Source organism: Poecilia mexicana, unplaced genomic scaffold (assembly GCF_051168715.1).
Source record: "Poecilia mexicana isolate PSO_F unplaced genomic scaffold, ASM5116871v1 scaffold_12, whole genome shotgun sequence".
Lineage (NCBI taxonomy): Eukaryota > Metazoa > Chordata > Actinopteri > Cyprinodontiformes > Poeciliidae > Poecilia > Poecilia mexicana.
Window position 1 is genome coordinate 9,258,045 of NW_028263381.1, and position 23,734 is coordinate 9,281,778.

At 38.5% G+C, this 23,734-nt stretch overlaps 1 protein-coding gene across 1 annotated transcript in view; it reads right to left on the minus strand.

The window, feature by feature from the left end:
- itga1 (integrin, alpha 1) overlaps positions 1-23,734 on the minus strand; it is a 48,539-nt gene that overhangs the window by 19,211 nt on the left and 5,594 nt on the right. The window contains exons 2-5 of the mRNA XM_014979170.2: positions 10,086-10,206; positions 6,247-6,356; positions 2,731-2,819; positions 1,570-1,684 (exon numbers count right to left, since the gene is read on the minus strand). Of these exons, the coding sequence (XP_014834656.2) occupies positions 1,570-1,684; positions 2,731-2,819; positions 6,247-6,356; positions 10,086-10,206 (435 nt within the window). The remainder of the gene's footprint in view (positions 1-1,569; positions 1,685-2,730; positions 2,820-6,246; positions 6,357-10,085; positions 10,207-23,734) is intronic.

Genomic DNA, 23,734 nt, shown 5'->3' on the forward strand with positions numbered 1-23,734 from the left:
TTATTATTTTTATACTAATAGTGATTCTGAAAGTTCACATTTCCTGTTCAACATACTTTTTTTTTTACTGGTCTGAATAGACACTTTGGATACTAATATTTCCCCATATACACTCACTCAGCAATATATTTGGTACAACTGTTCAACTGCAAATGCAAATAGTCGACCAATCACATTTCATCACCTTACATAACTCACTTATCTAGATGTGGTAAAGAAACAGCATCAGAATGAGAAAGAAAAGAGATTAAAGTGATTTTGACCCCAGCACTCAAGTATTGAATATTTCAGAAATTGAGGATTTTTGAGAATAATTGATTCAAAAACGAGTAAACATCCAGGAGAATGGACAGACTGGGCAGAGATTATAGAAAGGCAACAAATACCTTGCTACAACCTTGTAGCAAATGGAAAACAGCAACAGAAGACCACACAGTCTCATGAAAGATGGATCATAGATTGGAAAAACATTGGCTGCTCTACTGGCCCACCTGAATCTAATATCGTCAGCTATAACATTTGTATAGAATATAGCATAAATGCCATGAAAGTGGGCAATGGATTGTCTAAATCTCAACCTGAGTATTATTACTAACGATCTCCATCACTTTACAGATGTACCAGTCTTCTGGTGGCTGACTCCAGAAGGATAACTTGCCAAACCACAAAGCTCAAATTGTCTGGAAATAGTATTTATTTATTTATTTTTTTAACAACCAATAAGTTCGTGTTACTCAATCGGCCTCCGCAGTCAATCTCGGAGGAATGTTTTGTGACATCTTATTAAATATAAACCATGAGGAACTCAGGGAGTCATGACAGCAAATGGGGTTCAATCGGTGCCAACAACCCGTACCTAATAAAGTGGCCTGTGAGTGCAGATGGATTTTGCGGATCATCCAGTTCTCGTCTTTAAGCTGCTGTGTCACGAACATCTGAGGCAACGTTTTCTGGTTACATGAGTAACATGCACAACTTTCTCTAACAGGTTCTTGATAAATCATATTGAAATCACAAATGTAGAGGACAACGTGTGAAAATAACACAAATGCTCTAGAGCAGGAATGAAAGGATCTATTCCTGGAGATAAAGATGTGATCCTGGTCTTGATTACTGGGTTAAATCTAATTTTAAACACTACATGATTCATCCATATATTTGTTTCTAGTAAAAAGAATAGCAAGAAAAATGATCCTGAAAGAATCTGACAAACAGATAGAGGCAATGACTGGACTCTGTTTACACTACGCTTTTTTTTTTTTTCCTGGTTGTTTCCTTCCAGGGAAACATAGTGCAGTAAACCGTCTCCTAACTTGGGCATACAATGCAGCAGAAGTGTTGGGCTGGACCAAGTCAGAGAGGAATACGAGGTAGCAGACAAGTTTACATTAAAGAAGAATGCTCTAATCTTCCCCTCCTGGTAAGGGAGGGCGAGTTTGACGCCGGGGTCTTGGGTGGTACCGCTATGATCGGTAGATACTTCTTATCGCTTATCCTGCTCAGATAATTCGTACAGATGCGTCATGTTCTGCGCAGAGCGGCTGCGTGTTGCTCAGGCGAGTGGCGTACTTTGCACTCCGGGAGCTATGGAGTTGAGGATCTGGAACGACGGGCTGACGTTCGTACAAACTCCTGAGATGTACTGCTGCTGGCCGCACATGTAGCCATACTGAGGACCACACGCCTGTGGAGACAAGAGTCACACACACACAAATAAACTCAGACAGTGAAAGAGAGGATCTCACGGGGTTACGACTGGTTATCATTTCCATCAGTATGAGGTCACGGGTGAAAGGAGGTTCAGGGCTACTGGAGAGCAAAAGCAAGGATCCCAGGAGGAAAGAGGTACTCAAATAGAGGACTAAACAGAGGCTGTTGTTGAAGTGCCGGAAAATTCTCAACAACTACACAAAAAACAAGAGAGAGGATCAGACAAAGAGCAAGTGAAGATGCAGGGGTCTAAAAGTACACAAAAATGTTTAAAATATAATTAATAATCATTTTACAGTCGTCTAATTCTGACAAATATTCCAAAATGTTCTTGATATTTTATTGTGTATATAATATCTGAGCATTACAAGAGATCCACAGTTGTTTCACTATTTTGTGAAGTTGTGGAGTTCAGCTTAATGACTGCCGAAAGCCTATAAATACTTCATAAGAACAGAAAAATATGTTTTAAACTCAAGAACAAGTAAATCATTCCTTCTGACCAGGACATTTCATGCTTCAAGAAGCTCCTTGGAGGTCCTCATAGTTCATGTCCCGCAGCAGAATTCATCAGTGTTAAAAACACACCCGCTTCAAATTTCTGTCCAATTATAAGATATTTAACAAACACTTCAAAAATAGTAAGGCCGACATTTAAAATATATGTCTTAGTAACCTCCATTCTGCCCCTGGAATCTAATCCTGTGTTTACTTGAAACAAACCCATTTCTTTTCATTTCTTCTTTATTTTATTAAAATAAGTCCACTGCAAATTATGCACAATGTAAATACCCATCTACACGCTTGAGGTTTTCACGCCTTGTCAATCTCAGAAGTGCTGTCCACTTCTACACAAAACGTTCAAACGTTTCTTCATCTGTAAAGTCGGTTTACAGTTTCACGTTACATTCCCAGGAATATAGAGCAAACTGTGCCATTCAAGGGCCAACTTATACAGTTCATAGGAGGAAATAAAATTATTTTAGTCTTTTGTGTGGAAGATGTACACTTCCTGCTTACCATAAATCCTCCAGTGGGATTGGTCACCAGGGTGGTTCCCATGGTCATGTTTTCCTTTACTTCATGCAAGTTGGGAACAGTTGTGTTTGCTGAAAAAGAGCAAAAAAAAAAGAAACGAAAAAAAAGCTGAGTGAATAAACACGGCGAGACAAACAGAACTCAGCACAGAAAACGAACAGCTGAACAAATTCCTCTCCTGGATTTTCCCACAGGAAGACTACGGCTTCTGTCTGTTCAGCAGACATAATAGTCACCGATGTATATGCTTTAAACACTGTTTTTGTTAGCTCTAAGTGAAGCTTATTGCTGTTAAAACATGATGATGTAGGAAGGAAAGGTTCTGGGGTGGGGGGATTGAATCATTAAGCAATCACAACATGTGGCTAAAATTAGCAACTAATTCCTTGACTTGGGAATGATCTGGATCTGGATTTGATTTTTTTTTTTCCTCTCTTCAGAGGGATTCACATACTCTCACAAACACATTTGCATGGAATTTAACTCTGAATGATGCTCCCCTAGAGAGGATTTTCACGAGAAGAAATATGCATCTTGCCCTTCTTTAATGCCCTTCAGTTTATTCCAAAGAGCAAAAGTAAATTACATGGTGAATATTTTGGATTGGACAATTTGGTAAACAAAAGGATGAGAAATCTGTTTATCAGTCGTCTGTTCCTATATTCCTAATTATCTTCGATGATTAACGACACTGATTCACATCCTGTGGCTCATCATATGTTCACATGCAACAGGAAGGAGAGCAGAGGAAGGTGCATGCTGTGCCACAAGCCTGATAAAAATCAGAAAAAGACAACAAATCAGTCTTAAACAGGCTGTGAAATATTCTCTTCAATGTAGAAAATACTAATACAACCATTGGTGATGTTATTCCAAACAGTACTAAATTAAGACATTGAGTTGAACACATAATAAATGCTCAACAGATGCACCAATAAACAGATGTTTTTATTCAATACCAAGTAAAATGACTTATGAAATGATGATGAATTTTCCCCATCAACCAAGCTGGTGGATGGGTTATGGAACTGTGGTTCTAGAAATCTGTTAGGCTGTGACACATTAAGATCCAGACCACAAGTAATGTCCTCTGTGTGTTCAGCTGATGTGGTTTTCTGCTGTTGGTAAAATCATGTCCAGGTGACAGAAACCTTTCAGTGAACTTTAAAGCAAGCAGAAAACCTTCAGTAGAGATTAAACCTTTAATCATCTTGGATAATATTTTGAAAGCCCAGTTTGCTCTTCAGAAAATGTTTAAGTCCCCGTAGCAGTACAGAGGAGTTAGTATTTGCTTTTTGTATTTGTTTTTATTTTATTTTTTGTCTCTTTTACACGTTTTGATTTAGGAAATAATATGTCAATAATTCTGAGAAATATACAGAATTTCCTCACTTCTTTGAATGTCTCCAATTATAAGTGAGTTAGAGAAAGAATGTATCATTTGGACAGAATTCGTGATAAGGCATTAATAATGTTTTGACTAGTTATTTATGCATGTATGCACAAATAACCTACATGATTATTCTATTCTATCCAATATATACACCATAAATCACCTTTTTAAACATACCATAATTAAGTCTAAAAACCATGGGTGTCGGGTGACTTCTTGGCAGTATTTCATCACGCTTAATGATTGTGGCAAAACCCCTTTCCAATTTCACTGTTTGGATGGAAGGGTGGTTCAAGATTACAACACATCAACCGCACAGTTTAACCTTATGTCTCGTTATGGTTTGGGCTTTATCGTCTGTGCTGGGAAAACTGTAAACCCAATGTGGAGACAGAGCTGGCAAAGTGGGACTGCTGTGTGTCATTAGTAAAAAAACGCTCAGAGCGACAGGCTGACTGACTGACAGCTCATGGTGATGCATGCTGAAGAAATATCAACACAGATCCAAGTTGTGGTTGATGCGTCACTTTCAAAGAAAATTCAGTTTATAATATAAAAATAAGGGGGCTGGGGGGAATCCAAGTGTGTCTCTGATTAGTCTGCCTGAAGATGCAAAGCTAATTCAGTTCCAAATGATTGAGTTTTTAATAAATAAGCATGTCTGAGCCACTTTAGTGACCGGTTCCAGTGTGCAGCTCCTCACCCTCCCTCTACAGACATCAACACAAAGATGGACAACTTGCAAAGGAAATGTTACGTGCTGTGTAGCAGATAAGCCTCGTTTATCTGCGTAATTATGATAACTTGGAAGGATGAAACATTAAAACCTTGTTTATCGTCCGTCTTCCTGTTCACATGTAGCAACGGCCTCAAGTCAAAACCCAATCAGATTAGCAGTCACTCTAAGCAGAATATTTTAAGGTACTGCACACTAAAAGAGCCAAATGAGCAAACATTACATTTACTTACCAATCTTTTTTTAATAGATTGGTACAAACAATTTCAGAGAAGGAAGTTGTGGATGTTATTTGATGAACAAGGGATAAAGACCAGAAACAGGAAAAAGCCCCAAAGCTCATTTTAGTTAAGAATTTGAGTTGTTTCCTTTATCTTTTGATCCAAATGTAATTTGGTTCACTCAAGTCGTTTTCAGTTCCGTGGAAACTTCTGTACAACAGAGATTTGTTTTAACAACTAACTGATTTTTATTGTCTTTAAAATGCTCAGCCTTGAGGTAGAAGGAAACATCCTTATTAAATCAAACCAAATCCTTTTATAAGGCAGCATAATCTGGAGTTATCATGTGACTCACAATGTAGACCCGATACAACGGGTTCAAATGCAATTTAAGAACTGTAAGATTTTCATTTATTATTCCTAAAAATAATTACATTCTTACACCCTTTCACTTACAAACTACTATGTTATAGTACTGAGGAAAGTTTAAAGACATATTAAGATGCTATGAAATTGTCAAGCTTACAACAATTCATGTGATATTCTTAACTAGTATAATCATCTGAGTCAATTTTATGTTCTTAAGCTGGACAATTCATATAAAAATTGCCTGATGGTGGCGTAAATTGTCTGCCCAGGGCAGCTGTGGCTACAATGTAGCTCACCATTATCATTGTGTGAATCTGTGAATCGCGTGAAGCGTTTTGAACTAGATAAAGTGCTACACAAGTACAGAACACTTACCATTTAGCATAGCCATTGTGAACATACAGCTTATAGGCATTGGCCAGTATAAGATTCTTTCAGCCGACTGACCAGCAGTGCACAGCGACAGGTGGAGAAGGGAAAGTGATCTGTTGGTCTACGCCCCATAAATCCAGAAAACAACTTAGCTTTTCATGGCATCTCATTCAAACTTTCAACTTAAGGAAAAGTATCATGGCAAACTTTAGCATTTCTGAAACTTTACCTTTAAAAATTATAAAAATTAATTAATTTAATATCACCTCTTCAGTACAGGAGCTATGCCAGGGGCCAAAACCAGTTTTACAGGGGCCAGTGCCCCTGTTGGCCCCTAGTACCGCTCATGGCTTCATGTACCTTTGTATTGCATAATTAACCTAAATGCAAAAATATGTTATTCTTACTTGGCAGCTCCAGTTTGATGCAGGTATTGTCCCCCCGTCCAACAGGACATTTGTAAACGTCTCCCGTCCTTTTGGCAGGCTGGCCTGAATGCGGCGATCCAATCAGAACCCTGAGGAAAAGAAAGAAAAAGATTAGGCTGTTGGCTGAGTGAAACTACAGCCAAAAGCAACAGGAAAACGTGATGATTTTTACAATTATGATAATAAGCAGAACACACGTACTATTACAGCAATTCCTGGAGTTGGCAGGTTTAAAGGACTTACTGTGCGGTCCACAGCTATTAACAATAGTTTAAACCTGGATTAATTATACTTTTATTGTTAAATTAAGCATAGATATTAGGGTCGGCTTGACTTGGAAAGCTATTAGAGCTTATCATGATTGGCCTAAGAGACTTATGTTAATTAACTGTATTATCACTTTAAACTAACAAATAAAAAATCATTCCATTTAGTTTTTACATCACTTCAGTTAAGATGTTGCAGCTGTTTGCTGAACGGAGAAGTGCTGCTCCTTCTGAGCGCCCGTTTCTGCTATTTAAGGTCAGGGTGCCCAACTGTGTCAAAGATACGTGTGTGTGTGTGTGTGTGTGTGTGTGTGTGTGTGTGTGCGTGTTACAAGAAATCCTGCCACCCCGTCAGCAAACTGATGCTAAAAACAGGCGGTCATCTGCCTTCCTCTGAACACTTAGGCTTATTAACATTCCTCGACTCTAATGGGGTCATTTAAAACACGCAACGAAGCGCAACAACAAGGGACTCGGACTGCCATCAGCTGCTTGTGAGGAACACCATGACATAATGATTTACGCCACTCCACAGGTATTCTCTAAGTCCAGCTGTTAGCACATGTCGAGTGAGCAATTATGACATCAAAAATGTTTCAAACAGTCTTTTGGGTCAGATTTGGCTTTAATGCTGACATCAAAGTTCTGCAGGAACAAGTAAAAAGTGTTTCTTGAAACTGTCTTGCAACATTTTATTTGGTTGACTCAACAGCAATGCAACATATTCCTAGGATTTATTGCAACACCTCTGAACAATATGAAACTGATGGCGAACCAAAGGTGCAGCGCGCTGAATTATGATCATGCCACATTGTGCTGCATTTGTGCGGATGCTTTAGTTTTCAACACCACCGAGGGCGGAGAACTGGTGGCTACATCTGCAGCTAGTTAGTCGCCTCCCAGTCGTGGCAATATTTGTGCTAAATCGCCATGTGATTGTGAAGTTTGTTAAACACAAAGTCTGCAGTTCTCGTCTCAATCATCCAGCGTCTCTCAGGTCTGCACTCCGGCTTCTTCACCCCTGTTTTTTCTCTCGGGGTTCAATTTCTTTTCACTGGGACTTTGACCGATTCTTTTCCCTATGGCTTAAAACCAAAATAACATGGTTACAGTCACAGCTGACTCCACCGATTAGCAGTGAGTGAATTAGAGTAACTTATATCACATGAGCTCCACGTTGTGTAACAGAACCAGGTACGTCTAATCCGAGATCAAATGTGGCTTTGCAAAAGGCTGGAAAGAAGCAATCTCAACCAGTAAAGCCCGGTGCAACTAAAGACGAGATATAGAAATAAGGAACCAATTTATAACACACTAATGAGTAAGTAACAAGGCTTTAAAAAGTTAATGCAGCAGCAGGCAGTCAGGGATGTTCGGTTTCAGTGTAAATACACTTAATATATTGAGCAATTTATGGTTTCAGTCAATAAAGGCAAGAATCCCTATTACAGCAGCAGCTGTTGTGCTCCCTCTCGCTTATTTTTGCACGTTAATTAGAGTATTTTACATCCTTAGCCATTTCAGAACTTAATTAAATTAAATTAGGGAATTACCCTGGTGAAATAAAATGCTTTGCTCGAGGATTTTTTGCACAGATCCCCTTCAGTTCCTCAAAATAAATCATCTCTCAAGATTACAGAACAATAACAGAGCAACATGAATAATTAGGACCATCAGAACTGTTGTTCCTTGCCATTAATTTATTACAGATTCAATATATTTTCTACAAGAATAAAAAACCTAACTCCTGAAACAGTAGTCTTACTAATGATCAATGTCTGTTTTTTTAAGATTTTCAGTAAAGTTTTGTTATTGATTGGTATCAATAGTTCCTCTAACAATGAGCATGATTCAAAGAAATACCTTTTAGAGTACATTAATCTATTAACGCCGTCTCTTCAGTGGATTTCAGGACATTTATTTGGAATTTAATTTCTAACTTCTTGAACTTTGCAACTATGGAGTGGACTTAAAATGGTATTTTATTTTGCTGCAGCATCTAATGTGACAATAAAGTGAAAAAATAGAGCCACACACACACAAAAAACGTTTTTTCACAATAAAACAAATAGGTTACATTAGAACACCTTGAACTTTGCTCAGGCAACTCTGGTCCTAATCATTATGCGATAATTGCATTCAATCTTCTTTTTTGAATAAATGCTCAATTTTACAAAAAAGTATTGGGTCAGCTATCAGATAATTAAATCCAGGTGTTCCAACCAGTGTATAAAATTACATGTTCTGTGAGACTGAGGCACACGGTGCACCGAGGTCACCAACTTTCTTCAGAGTCAACAGCTTCAGACCTCCGAACTTCATGTGGCCTTCTCATTGTGGTGCCAGATTGTATTACAGCGTTAATATCTGATGGCTTTATTAATCTGATAGTCACGTCGCGTTGCGTTTTTGCTTTAATGCTTCTGAACTTTCACCGAATGAACCGGTCTGAGCTGCACACCCAAGGCTAGCTGTCCTGGAGATGTTGTTTTCTGCAGCTGCAAGGGAGCCAGACTGTCTCTCATATGTTTATGATTCTATTTTTTCTTGGCATAAAAGCAACTCGTCGACTCTGAAACTACTTTTACTCTGACCCGTTCGCAGGTTTTGTAAGCGCTCACCCGAATGAGTAATTTCCACCTCAACAGTGCTTGCAGTAGTTTTTTTTTTTATTAACAACATTCAGTCTTTGTGAGATTTTATCATCCTGCAGTTTGCTTTCAGTGCGAATCCACTTGCCAGACCCGGGCTTGTTGGCAGTTTTGAACGTCCTCCAATTGCCGCATGTTTGAATGGCTGATTTCAAATTCTTTTGAGGCCTCCTTAAATCCCTAATTAGACTCATAAACTCCTGGAACCTTATTTCTGAAGGCCTCAGTAATCTCTTATAATCTCACCATGTTGTTGACTCTCTCCTACTTTGGCGGTTTCTATAATTAATTGCTTTATTAAAATTTACAGAGGAATTTAAAGGTCTTTTGGTAACACTTTATTTGAAGAGGTGTGCATAAGACCGATATGACACCTTCATAAATATGACATAACACTTGTCATGAACATAAAGACGTCTTTATGAATGTTTGTTACCGTTGACATGAAGTGTCATTCGGTAAATAATGACACTTTTAATGCAAATCTGCTTTAAAAGTTGCATTAAAAGCCTATTAAAAGTGCCAACTTTGAATCATTTGGTAAATAATGACACTTTAATGGAAAGTTGGCACTTTTAATGGACTTTTAATGCAATTTTTAAAGCAACTTTGCATTAAAAGTGTCATTTGCCAAATGGCACTTCATGACAACAGTCAAACATTCATAAAGACTCCTTCTAGTTCATGACAGGTGTTATGTAATGTTTGTGATGGTGTCTTGTCAGTCTTCAAATAAAGTGTAGCTGCTGGTCTTTTTAAGTATTGTTTAAAAAAAGCATTGTTCTTTGTTTAATGTGCTTCATGAGGAAATTATAACAATAACAAGGAGATTAAGATATCCAGAGTTGCATGTTGATTTTGACTGAACAGTGAAGTAAAGATGATCAAACATGAAGCTCACCATTTCCCCTCGCTGTTCTCAAACTGCTGGACAGTGTAGCCAAACATGTCGTCCAGAGGACCGCTGAAGGACAAACCATTCTTTTGGTCCACGTTGAAGGACAACACGCATGTCAGCAGCACTGCAAGGACAAAAACAAAAAAAAAAAAAAGGAAGGAAGGCAAAAGGTCAGATGTAATAGGATCATTTACAGCTGAAGGACATAATTAGTTATTTTAGTCTACTGCAGAGCTCTCTAGTGAGTTTATATTAAATAAACTGACTGAAATCTAAGAGGAGACGTGCACATGAGTTTTTTTTTTTTGTTTTGTTTTGTTTTCCCTTTCAGACAGTCATAAACATTCACAGGACATGTCTCTAAATCACTAAAGATGCGACTCGGAAATGAAAAATAAACGAGATAACTATGTTGGAGAAATTCTAAATTCAAATGTCAAATGTTGCCGTCATTCAGACACGGCAGCAAAGAAATTATGAGACAAGAGCCACACAGATAAACCCAACACACACACATTCATGCTTATGCACACATTCAATCATTCTGGAGGAGTTTGGAGGAATTTCATACACCAGAGCGAAGCACATTGGTCAGAGTTCAGGCGGACGTGCGGGACAATGACTTCTTCTCTGCTCTCCGCTCTGTCTGGCTCCGTCTGAACATATCTCAGAGACGCTATATTAATCTCTCCACGTTTCTTTGGGCCTCTGCTACAATGACACTCTTTATGCTTACTGTGCCAGTGAATTCCTCCAGGATAATCGATTTAATTCTGAGACTTGTGAAGAAGCAGCACGATGCGGAAGAACAAGAGGATCACAAGCAGAACACGGACCACATACATGGAGACACAAACACAAGCAGCTGTTTGTCTTTTGATGGGGATCCTTTTGTTCATGCGTTTGACCCCAAATGCTGCAGAGAAGTATGATGTAATGTCTGGACCGGTGTCATTATAGATCTTTCAGCAGCTTGAAGCGTGATGATGGTGGCCGTTTGGTCAGTAGATTCATTGCTCTGATCTGAACAAAATTAGCAAAAACTCTAAAAAGAAAATAAACCTCGTTTAAAGATAAGAAAGAAAACAACACATTAAGGTTCATCCTGGCCATAGGGTCAAAGAAGCTGTTTCTCTCTCTCTCAAGCACATTCTGTTGGATCCCAAGGCGTTCCCAGACAAAAGCGAAACATGGCGGAAAACCTCCAAAAGCGACCTCAGTTTACAAATTCACTCTCGAATACAACCCTCTCTGTTGGGCACCGATAGCTGTGGTGGAAAAACACCAACAAACCCAAGTTATCTGCAGAAAACAAAGACCCTGAGCTTCATAAATCGCAGTTTAACAACAGTTGTATTTTACACTCCTGAGCTTTATTGCCAAAACAATCAGCAGTCTTTTGGATCGGTGTATGCTAGTTTTATTAACCGCATCATATCTTAAAATTTTGCCCTTACTGTAAAATATGATATTCTTAACATATATTTGACATTTTTATCTATATGTGAATTTAAAGGCTGTCACTTTTTTGCCATTACACAGAAGATGTGGGACAATAAAGGATATTTCTGTTCTATTTGTCTATTAGATATGATAGTTATTGTGCTAACATGAATTATCCTCATCAGCAAGGAAGCCCTGAGGCTGTAGTTTATTTTGAATGTGGTGAAACTTGGCTCATGTTAATGCTTTCAGATAAAACTGCTAATCTTTATTCATTTGAATATTTATTATTTCCTATCATCTTTGTAATAGTGAGTGAAAAACAAACAGAAAAGTTAGAAAAAAAAATGTGTCGATTTCAGATGCTATTGTACCTTCTCCATTCCCAGTTTTTACATGAAGGAATCTCTGCCAGGATGAATTATCTCCACTGTTTCCATTCTCCATCCTCTCCGTTCTTCCTCTGTGACTCTCTCCCAGAGATCCATTTCCTGTCCCTATTAACTTAATTACAGAGATCCCCTAAACTCTAAAGGCACACATCCACACACACATGGATAGTGCAAGATACACGGCTAATTTAGCTGATTTAAAATGGCTCCAGGCCAGTCAGGTCTTTTTTTTTTTTTTTTAATTTAGAGCACTGAGCTCAAGTGCACATCACAGTTGAGCTGTCCTGAAAAGTAAATTACAGAAAAATGTCCTCTGTCCCCTGGCACACTTTAGGTGCCTGTCGTTTTCATTTTGTTGTCCTTGGTGCCACCTCACTATGTCCAATTAAATTAAAACCAGCTTTGGTTGAGAGCAATTCCAAACTCTGCCCAAGAAATCAACAAGGGAGCTTTTCTGTGTGAAGACGGAAATTGTCTCAGAATTTGGCTAAGAACATGAAGAACCAACAATTTTTTATAAACACGGACATATACGCTGGTACTGCAGTTCCTGGACTATAATAAGGTCTCATATTTGCGCTCATGAGAAAATATGAACTGTGTGAGTCCCATACTAACCCCACCTGGCCAACTTATGTTCTTGATGCTAAGATGATAAATGCAACTTGTCTTGAGAAGACAACGGTTTTGATCTGAGGAAAAACGTCCATTTATCTAATTGTTTTTTGTACTTTAGGTCACTAGCTAAGCTACAGCAATCACCTTATAGCAGTAATTTCCATTTGTGTGTAAATGTAAGCTTGCTAATGTGCTAAAACAGGATGTTTATAGAAGAATGTGTTTAATGAGCGTGTTCCTAAATAGTGTCATTGTTCTTTGAACTCAGTCTTGAAGCAAAATGGCTTTTGCTATTTAAATTGAGAAACTTTGTAGGAAATATAATTCAACCCTCAATTTCTGAGAAAACGTCCGATGTACATTAAAAATAATTAGGTCAAAGTTACATCATGTCAAAAAGAAGCTCTAAATTTTTACCCTTGATGGCAGGATCTGGTTATGAGATGCAAGTCTACACGAACTATATAGCACTTTGTCTCAACCAAAAAGGCTGAAAAACTCTGGTTTGTTGTGCATATGAGCTCAGTTCTGATTGCATCACAGCAGAGCATCAAGCAGCTACGCAGAGCATCTAAAGCTCAAAATGATGACAACAGAAAAGAGGAAAGAAAATATTTTAAGCTGCTTGCCACCTTCAGCATATGTGTGAATGTGTGTGTGAATGTGTGAATAATTGAAGGTAGTGGGAGGGGCTTTAGGTGAAATAGCGACACAGATATGGTCTTTAGCTTACATGAGTGGGAGTTATGTCAGACTGAGCTGTGCTTGCATAAAAATATGCAATGCAAGAGCTAACTCACTCTGCAACTCAGACAGCAGATGCACGTTAAAATGCTCTGTCCACACCAACATGGCCTTTCTGCTTGTCTTGCACTAATTATAGAAAAGAAAGTAGTAATTCTGGCGTCTCTACAGGGAAGATTGTTTTTTTTTTATTCTGTAAGTGGTGTTTAAATATTGATTGGGCCTCCAAGATCATTCTAAACAATGACAAACAGGCCAAATATTTGCATATACTCATTGTCACTTTCTGTGCTAGTAACCACAACAGCTTAGATGGCTTTTATTGTTTTGTTTTTTTTTACATCAACTTTACATTATGCTCACCATCAGATCAACCATTTAGAAGAAAAAATTCCCACAGTCAGACAAATTAGTTGGCAGATACAAGATTTCAAAACAAGATGATGGAACAATGTTTTTATTGCGTAAACCACATTGCTGCTATGCAAATAAACTTGATTGACTGATTGATTGACTGACAATTATTATGGTGACTTTAGAACATTTAACTAAACATCACTGTGCTCGCTGTGTGTAAATTAAGTATCAATTACAAACAGTTGCACTGGAAAACCAGTCAATGGACCCACCAGCCTGAAGAGGCAGAAACATTGGTGTAACATTTCTGTCGTAAGCATAATTCAAAGCGTTTATCTAGAAATCAGTTTACTGCTGCCAAAACATTAAGAACTCATAGCAAGTATTGAGGTTAAAGGCATTTAAGGAGCCAGAACACTAATCTTTGCTTTGTTTATTTGACTTAAAGTCTTGTTCTTGCGGGAAACAAAAATGTGTAACAAGGGTCCTGCTTTAAGCCAAGCTCCTTCTACATGAATGAGTTTGGAAGGTTTCAACAAAAAAAAAATCTTGTTCTGCAGACCACCCTGTTTCTACAGCCAAAGGTAACTCCACTCAAGCACTAAACAGTGTTGTTGTTCTTTAAAAGCTTCACAGACATGGTGACGTGGTCAGAACTGGTCAGCACCTGTTAGACGTCCCACCAGTCATAAAAAAGCCTGCACCTGTAGGCTTCAAAGCCTGAGCCAGCTACAGTAAAATAAAAACACATCTAAACTGGCACCTGCTCATTTGTAGCGCATCTAACCAGCTATAAACAGCTTTTACAGCTTACCAAATCAGCACCTTTGGAAAACAGAGTCGTTAAGGACCTGAAACTCATCCTCAATAAGCCGTGGGTAGGAAGGTGTGAGTAACATGATCTAACGCAGCTCAGTGGTTTGTAATTAAAAGGGGGGAAACATCTACGCTAGCTCACAAACAGAACGGTGTTCAAGGAAGAAGCAAGACTGACTGAACATTTTGGACGCACTAAGAAGGAGTAAGGTCAGAAGGGGTTTGGGTGGGACCTGGAACGTCTCTGCACCATCTGCTGGCATTTAACAACAGACGTCCTGGCAGGAGACAGACATCTGGCATGACCAGGGGCAGCTTCGAGCCATGAAACTTATGAAACTGAAATATGTTCCAGATTTCCTCCTTTATTCTTTTATCTTTATTGGTTCTCCCCTGGTTATCTTTGTTCTCATCCAAGTGCTTCTCCTGTGCACAGTTTCCTTATGTTCTTTTGTTGCTTTTATTTTTTTTCAGCGATTATAATAATACTTTCTGATGTAAATCGCTTTGGGAATAATTATGCCGAGTCTCAGAGGGTTTTGATCTCCTCATATTGACTTCATTTTCTCCTACGGACGTCAGCTCAGACTCTGCATCCTGGCAAATTGACGGCGCGTGGGTGTGCGGTGGACACCAGGGGTTATGAATGTGGGTGTGTTCATGTCTTTGTATGCACTCGTGAACAGGGGGCTGAATTCTTCAGAGTTTCAGAGTAAATGTCTCCAAGCAGAGGAGGACAGAATAAATAACCCAAGCTAACAGTGTGAGTGGAAACAGCAGCAGCAGCAGCTTCATAAAGTTCTCCATGCTCCTGCACAGCAGAAAACCATTATGGGAGACAAAATGCTGGTGCTGCTTATCTTTTTACACAGTAGGCATCCAGAAACAACACTGCATCACTCACTCCTCAACCTCAACCTTCAATCTCTGCCCTTTTCACAGGGCTTGTTAAGTCTGACATTTACTGGTCGTCACGTTTCCACAATCCTGTGTTAAGCAATGATACAAATAGAGGCATTGTTCCTTTTAACCAATGGAGGAGTTGTGTGGAGAGTGCTGCCCCTCTCCTACATGTTGCTGTGCCAGTCAGGAAGCTGAAGGATGACTCCTATCCTACACCTTTTCATTGCTTAAAACAAAAACAATCTTTGTTTCAGCTGTTTGAAAGGTATAATAATAAGCACAAAATGTGCAATATATATAATGCCTTTTCCCCAGAGCTTTTTTGTTGTTGTTGTTGATAGAGCATTTTGAAATATGTTAGCGTAACAAAAAGAAAATGCCGAAGAAATCTATACACAACTGTGATCAAGTCAAAGTTGTGTCTGATTTAAACAAAAATGCCAATGCTGAAATGATCGATTTGTACAGTCTACAACTTTTAACGCGTTAACATGCAATCACATGTTTTATTTTTTCAAATTTAGAATAAATCTAAAATGAAAGACTTTTTTTATTTTTTTTTATTTGGTCAAATTTTGGCTCTCCATCCCAAAAATACCCAGTAAAGACATCAGATACTTTTTAGACCTCGATTGTCTGTGTAGACAGCAAACTGTTACTGAGGCATTTCAGCTTGGGCTAAAATCACAGGTGGCCCTCCAGTCAGTTTTCTGGCTTGGCTAGAGTCATTAGCATCAACCTCCTCAGGCTGTTTCCTCTCCTCCATCCAATCATTAATCCATTTGTCCGTCCCTCTGTCCCCCAACAACATTCATCATTATCATTCATTCACTTTTTCCTTCTTTCCATTCATCTTTGCTATTCCCTCCTCACCATCCATCTCATCATCTCCCATGTTTGCGTCCCTTTCTATATTGATTGAACATGCCTGGCGGTGTCAGGTTACACTCTGTGAAATTTCCAGATGTACTCTCTGGGGCTCTGTTTTCTCACCGGTGCAGAAAACATGCGGCCCAACAAGATCACATCATCCCCCCCCCCCAACGGCTGTCAAAGCTTTCATCCCTGCAAGAATCTCTTCCTCCAATAACGTAGGGGTGCCTGGAAATCTCCTAACCAGACACACCGTACATACTGTCGGCTGAATCTGCTGAGCAAAACAGAGCTGAAGCCGATGGAGCGGCTGGACGAAAGCGCACTTCAGGGTTGCGTCAAAGCTAAAAATACACACCGACAGGGGTCAAAGACCAATCTCCTTCCAGAATCACTGGAGCATCAAAACAATCTTGATGTCTCGTGAGGAAAATGCGAGAGGAAATCAGCCTGGAATTATCAGCTCTTGCAGTATTACTGAAGTTTATTATAGTTTCCTTTTAAAAAAACAAAACAAAAATTACAACAATCTATTTGGATTGTCCAGCTCAGTTTATTTGTGTTACATTAAAGGTATTTTCAATAATAAAGCTGCACTGAAGCTCTCACTTCCCACACTGCAGGGGTTTTGAACTGACCACTAATGACGTCTAAATTTTCATCAGCACAGACAGAAAGGGGTCTGCTTCCTGTCTGATATTTTGGTTAAAAGCAGGAAAATCAAGAATGAGTGATGACTGTTTCATTTGTTATATCAACTTTGTTACACACATTTCCTGAGACAAGCCGCTTTTTAAAAAAAACATTAAAGGAAACGCGGATGGTCTTGTTAGTAGCTCAGTGAAATTATTGTAACATGATTGTTTTGTAAGATCTTAATACTGGAAAAAGAAAGGAATATTTATTTTTTATTTTTGGTAAAACAAAGAAAAACAACCCTATTCGTATTTTACTTACTTGGTATTTTATTCTTTCATTCTTGTAAGCTAGAATGAAAGCTAGCTTACAAAAAAGTAGAGCAGACAGAGGGGCATACTCTTCATAGCACAGTCCAGGAGAAAAAGGAAACAAGTGATTCTGCTCATTTATCCATTAATTTTAACATTCGGCCCTTGTTGCAAACCATAGTGGTCACTACTGTCACAGTCTGCAGAGCACTAGTAATGCTCAGCTGTGTAACAGGAAAGGAACAAACCCCAACCAGAAGGATTTTATGTTGCACCATTAATGCTGGAAATATCCAGTCCTCACCGAGTCTGTGATCCGTTGGTTAATATGTTAATCGGCATCTATCCAGATGGGAGGCGAGTCATTCCTTTTTCTGGATTTGTTACTTTTTCATGTCCTTTCTGTTGCACAACACGAGCAAAATCCAAGATTTGAACCATCATATGCCAACGGGACAACTTTAAATGAGCTAAGAACATGTTTTATAAGTAAAGTTAAGTCAGTCTAGCCCATACCATTTTGGGACTCCCATGTGTTGAAAGTCCAAATTGCAAAAGTTAGTCATGTGGTTGCTTGATTACTGTAATATGATAAAGAAAAAGAAAACATGACGGAACACATGAAAACTAGAATATATTCCCTTGTACAAGCGCAACTTGCAATCTAAAACTTAAGTATTGCTTGCACTGTGCATGAACGTTTATTGCATACAAAAATGTTGAATTTTAGGAACTTTACCCTAAATAAAATTTAACATAAAGTGCTCTTCTTTGGGGCCAACAAGTGGGATGTTTTATTTTATTTTGTGCCAGTTGTCTCCTTTGATTTCTGTTAGATCAATCGAATCATCTCTCTGTTATACTCCAGCTTTAATGTTTACCTTGAGAACTTGGTTTAAAGAAGGAAATGTCATGTATTTAGTAAAAATGATGGGGATTTTTTTTTATTACAGCAAAAGTGTTTTAGAAAAATAAATCTCTACATTATTAGTTAAAATCAAAAACTTTTTTTTTGTTTATTTTAGGAGATCTGTTAGTTGTGATATGTTGTGCAACACATTCGTGCATAAATATATATAGTCTTAGTTAATAACAGTTTTTTTTTTGGAATTTACACCACAGTCTCAGCAGAAGCAACTTTTTAATCTTTTTACAGACGGCCTCAAGATGAAGATACAGAAAAGCTTCATATTGCTTTTAAGAAAAGACTGTTGAAATAGAAAATTGAAACAGAAAACTGTCTAAATATAAAATAAGAAAAGGAATTGTTCATTTGCACTTCTCCATCTTTCAGTCGCCTTATATTTTACCAGTGCTATATCTTAAAAATGCATCCTGTTTTAGCAGCTTTAACAAGTTTGAATTATATTATGTTAGCATTTTTCCAGCAATGTTAAATCTATTTCATATTTCTTAGTTTCCAAAAGTATTATGGATGAGTAAATCGTAAGAGCCATGGCACAGTGTGAGCTGTTAGAAGAAAACAAAAGCCAGCATGAGTAATTTTAAAATATTTTAGTACGAACTTGGCATGATTAATGGTGATAATAGCAGAGAAGATGAAAGATAAAGTTCCTAAAAGCACTGGTGATAAGCAGAAATGAGTACAGTCAACATGCCAACATGCTCTACCAGAGCATGTTGACTGTTCTCTGGTTCACGAACATGTTCTGGTTCCTCTGTGGATCAAGCACATTTTCTCTAGGAAGACCATGACTGACTAAAGGTTTTATGTTTTTTTAAAATATTAATGAAAGGCTTCTTAGTAGCATTAGAATCCAAACTAATAATTCCATATCCTGAATTTCTTTGCCCTATGTTTTTGTTCACACATTAAGACAAAAACTGATTTCAGGATTTGTAGGATTTTTTTTTAAACCCTGTTCAGATTAACATTCGACAATAACGGTGTAAATGCAAATAAACCTTCATGGATAACTTCAGTGATCCACATAAAACAAGTCAATGTCATGCTTTCAGAGTATGCAGCTGGGATTTTGGTATCAAAAGGGCGTGGCATGCAACTCAGCATTACCCTGTTTTCGCAACTCTTATAATTTGTCTTATGGTATTTACGCTACAAATATTTTTGAAAACTTGCCTGTTTACAGAATTGCTATACTTTGCGTATGATGTCACGAAGACTAGTTTTACAATATTCTTCTCATCTCCTTCAGATGAACTAAACTTTTACCATCAGCTGGTCTTGCATCTGAGTGAAACCTCACGTAAAGTTACACATTTAAAAAGAAAACAAACATTTAAAATGATGGTTTGAAGGTGACCATCGTAACCAGCGTAGCGTTGGCCTCTTGTTGGAGGAGTTAACGTGAACGCAGTACTCCCAGCAGACGCCGAATCCCCCCGGTTCAATGCCAGTTTGATGGATAGCTCCGGACCACTGCTGGCATGGGAGTGAAAAATGAAGGGGTGGAGGGTGAGATAGGCCTGGCGCACAGATGCAGATCTGATCTGGCTGCAGAAAGTCTCACAAGCACATATATCTAGGATCTAAGGCTATCAACACCTAGCAGGTACTGAGAACCCCCATGGGAATAAAGTATGCGTGCAAAGTCTGTGGAAAAAAAAACACACACACACACACACACACACACCACTTGTGTGTTTATTCTGGCAAAAGGGGATAAGGTCCTAGTTTGGACATGCAAGAGAAAACAGAAAAGGAAATTACTTCAGACGTGAACCCTGTTGAAGAAGAAGAAAAAAAAAAACTCCGACAGACTGCATTGCTCCCCACAACACCCCTCCAACAATTAGCATCAATGCTGGGAAACAAGAAGAGTTTATCAACAGATTGAAACGCTCATTCTTCGTAAATGTATGTACCAATACTTGTTAGTGAGAATTTTGACCAAACCCCAAGGAAGAGGCTGCAGGGATCAGAAAACCTCCCACGCTCTCTTTTGGCTTTAAACAGAAGCAGCGGTGTGGCGTTTTTCTCTTTAATTTCTTCATGTCCATGGTTTTGTTAACACTGAAGATAAAGAAATCTCCTCCCACCACAAAGTTCTTCGTAATGGACCTCCTCTGTGGCTCGCCATCGTCTCGCCCACAGCAGCAATTTTCCCGACCTAGAACCTTCTGTTCTCCCTTTGCCTCTGTGTGTCTCCTGCACCCCCACCCCTCCACCCCCCACTCTCCTGCACCCTGCATACCTCCTCTTTGCTCCTGATTCCTAACAACAACTGTGCAGTGGCAAAGGTCTTGTGACCGAGGAATAACTCAGTGCTAACGCTTTGTATGCTGGCACGACAGGACAGACAGGCACCGATTCCTGGAAATAACAGATTCCCTCTGCTGCTCGGATTCTGAAAGTTCGTAACGCAGTTTCTTTCATCCTACAACTGAATGTTTTGAAGATTTTTTTTTTTTTTTTTTTTTTTTGTGGATGTGCCAATGTGGGAACAATTAAGCCAGTGCTCACAGGGGTTAAGAGGATGCTCCTGAACTTGTTGAATTTGTAACACCCGGAGGACAAGCGATGATTGGCGCTGAAGCGTGAAAACACACGCACATCCTTACGTGTTCAGTGTGTGTTGGTGTGTACGTGCACGTGTCCGACTTGGCCCCATTTGCAGGCCAAGACCTTTGCAAGATGAGACAAAAGTGTCACGCTGCATCATCACGGGTATTTTCCTGATGTATTCCAGATATCAGACACTTTAGTCATACGTGTTGGTTCCTGTTGGGATTTAAAGGCTGCTTATGGGAAGCTTAGCCTTCAAAACATTTTATTTCAGAGAATTTAAATAAAATCAATAACTTTCTCACTCCCTTAGTATGATCAGATGCAAAACAGTTGAACGTCACGTTAAAGAATATAACTGAGAAAAATTATGTATCTTTCTGCTAAAACCGGCGGCCTCTGCAGATGGATTCACATTCAAATTTGAAACATGACAGAAGCACAAAGAAAATAAAAAAGTCTATTTCAATGAAGGCTTTATGTCTAAGAACTTCAGCAAAACGTCATGTGATCATCACTGCATCCATCTTGAAAAATACTTTCTGAAGCAACTTTGCTCTTTGTGAGAAAGTAGCTCCCCCTGAGGGTAATCAGAGGTTGTGGTTATATAATTAAGAGCTGTATTTGATCTACGGATCAGGTGGTTATCAGTCCTGTTTGTGCCTTAGTTGAGCCAAAAATGTGGTTGCAATAGCTTTTCCTAAAGATAACCGTCATTTGGAAACAGCTTTCGGTATTTATTTGGGTTATCTCAGTCTGACATAAAAACTGATCTGAAACTGTGAAATGTGACAAAATGCAAGAACAGAAGAAGTCTCTACAGAAGGAAGCAGACTATTTTTAGCTAAAAACAAACTAGATATAGACGTTAGTTGTGAGTTGGATATTATAAATGTCCACCTAGAAAGCAGCATTTAGCTCTAGTCGGCCAGCCGTTCTCCAGCTCCCTCCTCAGCGCTCGGAGGTTCACTTAGGGCTGTCAACAAATTTCCGAACTGAACACTCCTGTCAACAAATGTTAATAAATGCCTTGCCTTATGACCAACTGATCCAATAAAAAAAGGTAATTCATGCTTTTAACATGAAACAGTCTACCCTCTTTTAAAATGTCAAGTCATATTCAATATTTTAAAGTTAAATAATCTAAGGTTTTCTTCAATAGCTTCCATATTGTGTGCCACATTGACTAGAAATCAGTGTGTAACCAATCGCGATCGACCGGTGGATCGTGGAAGGTTTTGAGTTGATCTCGGCAGTAAGTGACAAACTGAACGCCGCCCAGAGGCTAAAACCAGCGCGTCCTCTTCTGACCCGCTTATCAAAATATTCATACATATATATACATATACTTTTGTCGTACCCCCAAGAATTTAAAACTACTTTCACCCCTGGCCCTAAGTGACTTGACATTTTATGTAACAGCATGAATTACCACTTTTTTTTTTTTTTTTTGATCAGTTGGACATTTATAATATCCAACTAACAACTAACGTCACTGCAGTTGGTAACACATTAAAACCACCGGGACAAAGTTTGTTTTAGTCTGTGGCCTGTAAAGAATGCACCGAGGAGCTGAACGGCCAACAACGTCTCACGCAGTGACGTTGGTTCCAAAGCTCTATTGGCCAATAGTAGAGGAGCTGGACAGCTCTCCTCATTAACATACTGATGCAGCAGAAATACAGCAAACGGAAAAAGACAAAGCAAAAATACAGCGAGTGGAAAAGTGAGAAGCAAAAAAAGACAAAGCAAAATATCTATTTTTCTTGACAAAACGCATGTTTAGGGGAAATGAAAAAGAAAATATATACATTACTTGATGGAAACTTGTGTAAGGAAAAGGAAAAACTAAATATATATTTATGCTTTTATTTCTTATCAAAATATATATTTATGCTTTTTTATTTATTCCTTTATTTATATATATATATTATTTTATTTATATATGTATTTTTTTTTTCTTATGTCAGTTTTGGTCCTCCAAAAATATATTTATGCTTTAATTTCTTATCAAAATATATATTTATTCTTTTATTTATATATTTATTATTTAATTTTTTGCTATGTCGGTTTTGGTCCTGTACACTTAACCAGTTTTATCCTTTTCAGGGATGCAAGAGGGCTGAAGTTTAGGCAGCTGAAGCAAGACTATCAACAGGTCCATCTCATACAGAGATGAACAGGACAAACTAACATGCATGACAAAACTCAAAAACTAAATTAAAGAAGAAATATGTCTGCAGGAGGTAGAGACAATAGTTTAAAAAGAAGAGGTTGCAGGTTTTTTTCTGTAGATAGTTACCAGTAATAACCATCTATTGGTTTAAAACCAATAGATGGGCGGTAACAGTAGAAACCAGATCACCACTGACTACTCCACTCTGGTACTTAATTTATAACTTTGTAAGTGTAGATTATGTTAAACTATCAAAGTGTCATAATCGTCATGTTTCTTCAAACAATAAGCAAAAGTTCAGTGATGGAAATAAATATTGAGAAGCGGCCTAGCGGTTTAACCACATAACTTTTGACACATCCCTCACTCACTTCCTGTCTCTATTTCCTTTATGCTATGCAGATTCTAGCAAAGACACTAAAGACTGATTTTAAAAACACAATTTTGTCTCATGATAAATAATGTTAACTTTTGACTAGTACCTGGAAAACAATCATTAAAGCACATCATGCGTCAGGCTCAACTTACTGTTAGTATTGCTTACTTAACACAGGTGGTTTTATGCACGGCACAAGCCGTGCAGACCACAGGGTCGGTGACATCGTCACAGATGCACCTTTGCAACCTCTTTTCAAGCAGCGGACTATGAAACCGAGTCATGTGGTTGGGCTTTGTGAGTTTTGAAGGCTTTGGGGTAAAGTGGTTTGAATCTTCCTGAGACTAACAGTGCATCAAGTGAATATATGCTCCTCTGTTTATCCACAGAGGGAAACTGTAAGCCAAATTACCCCTTTTCCAGCGTTGTTCAACTCTACGTGCACCCATGCTCCACAATCAGCTCATTATAAGAAGGGTTTTCATGTGATTCTGCCCTGATAAGTATCACTTAGAACAAC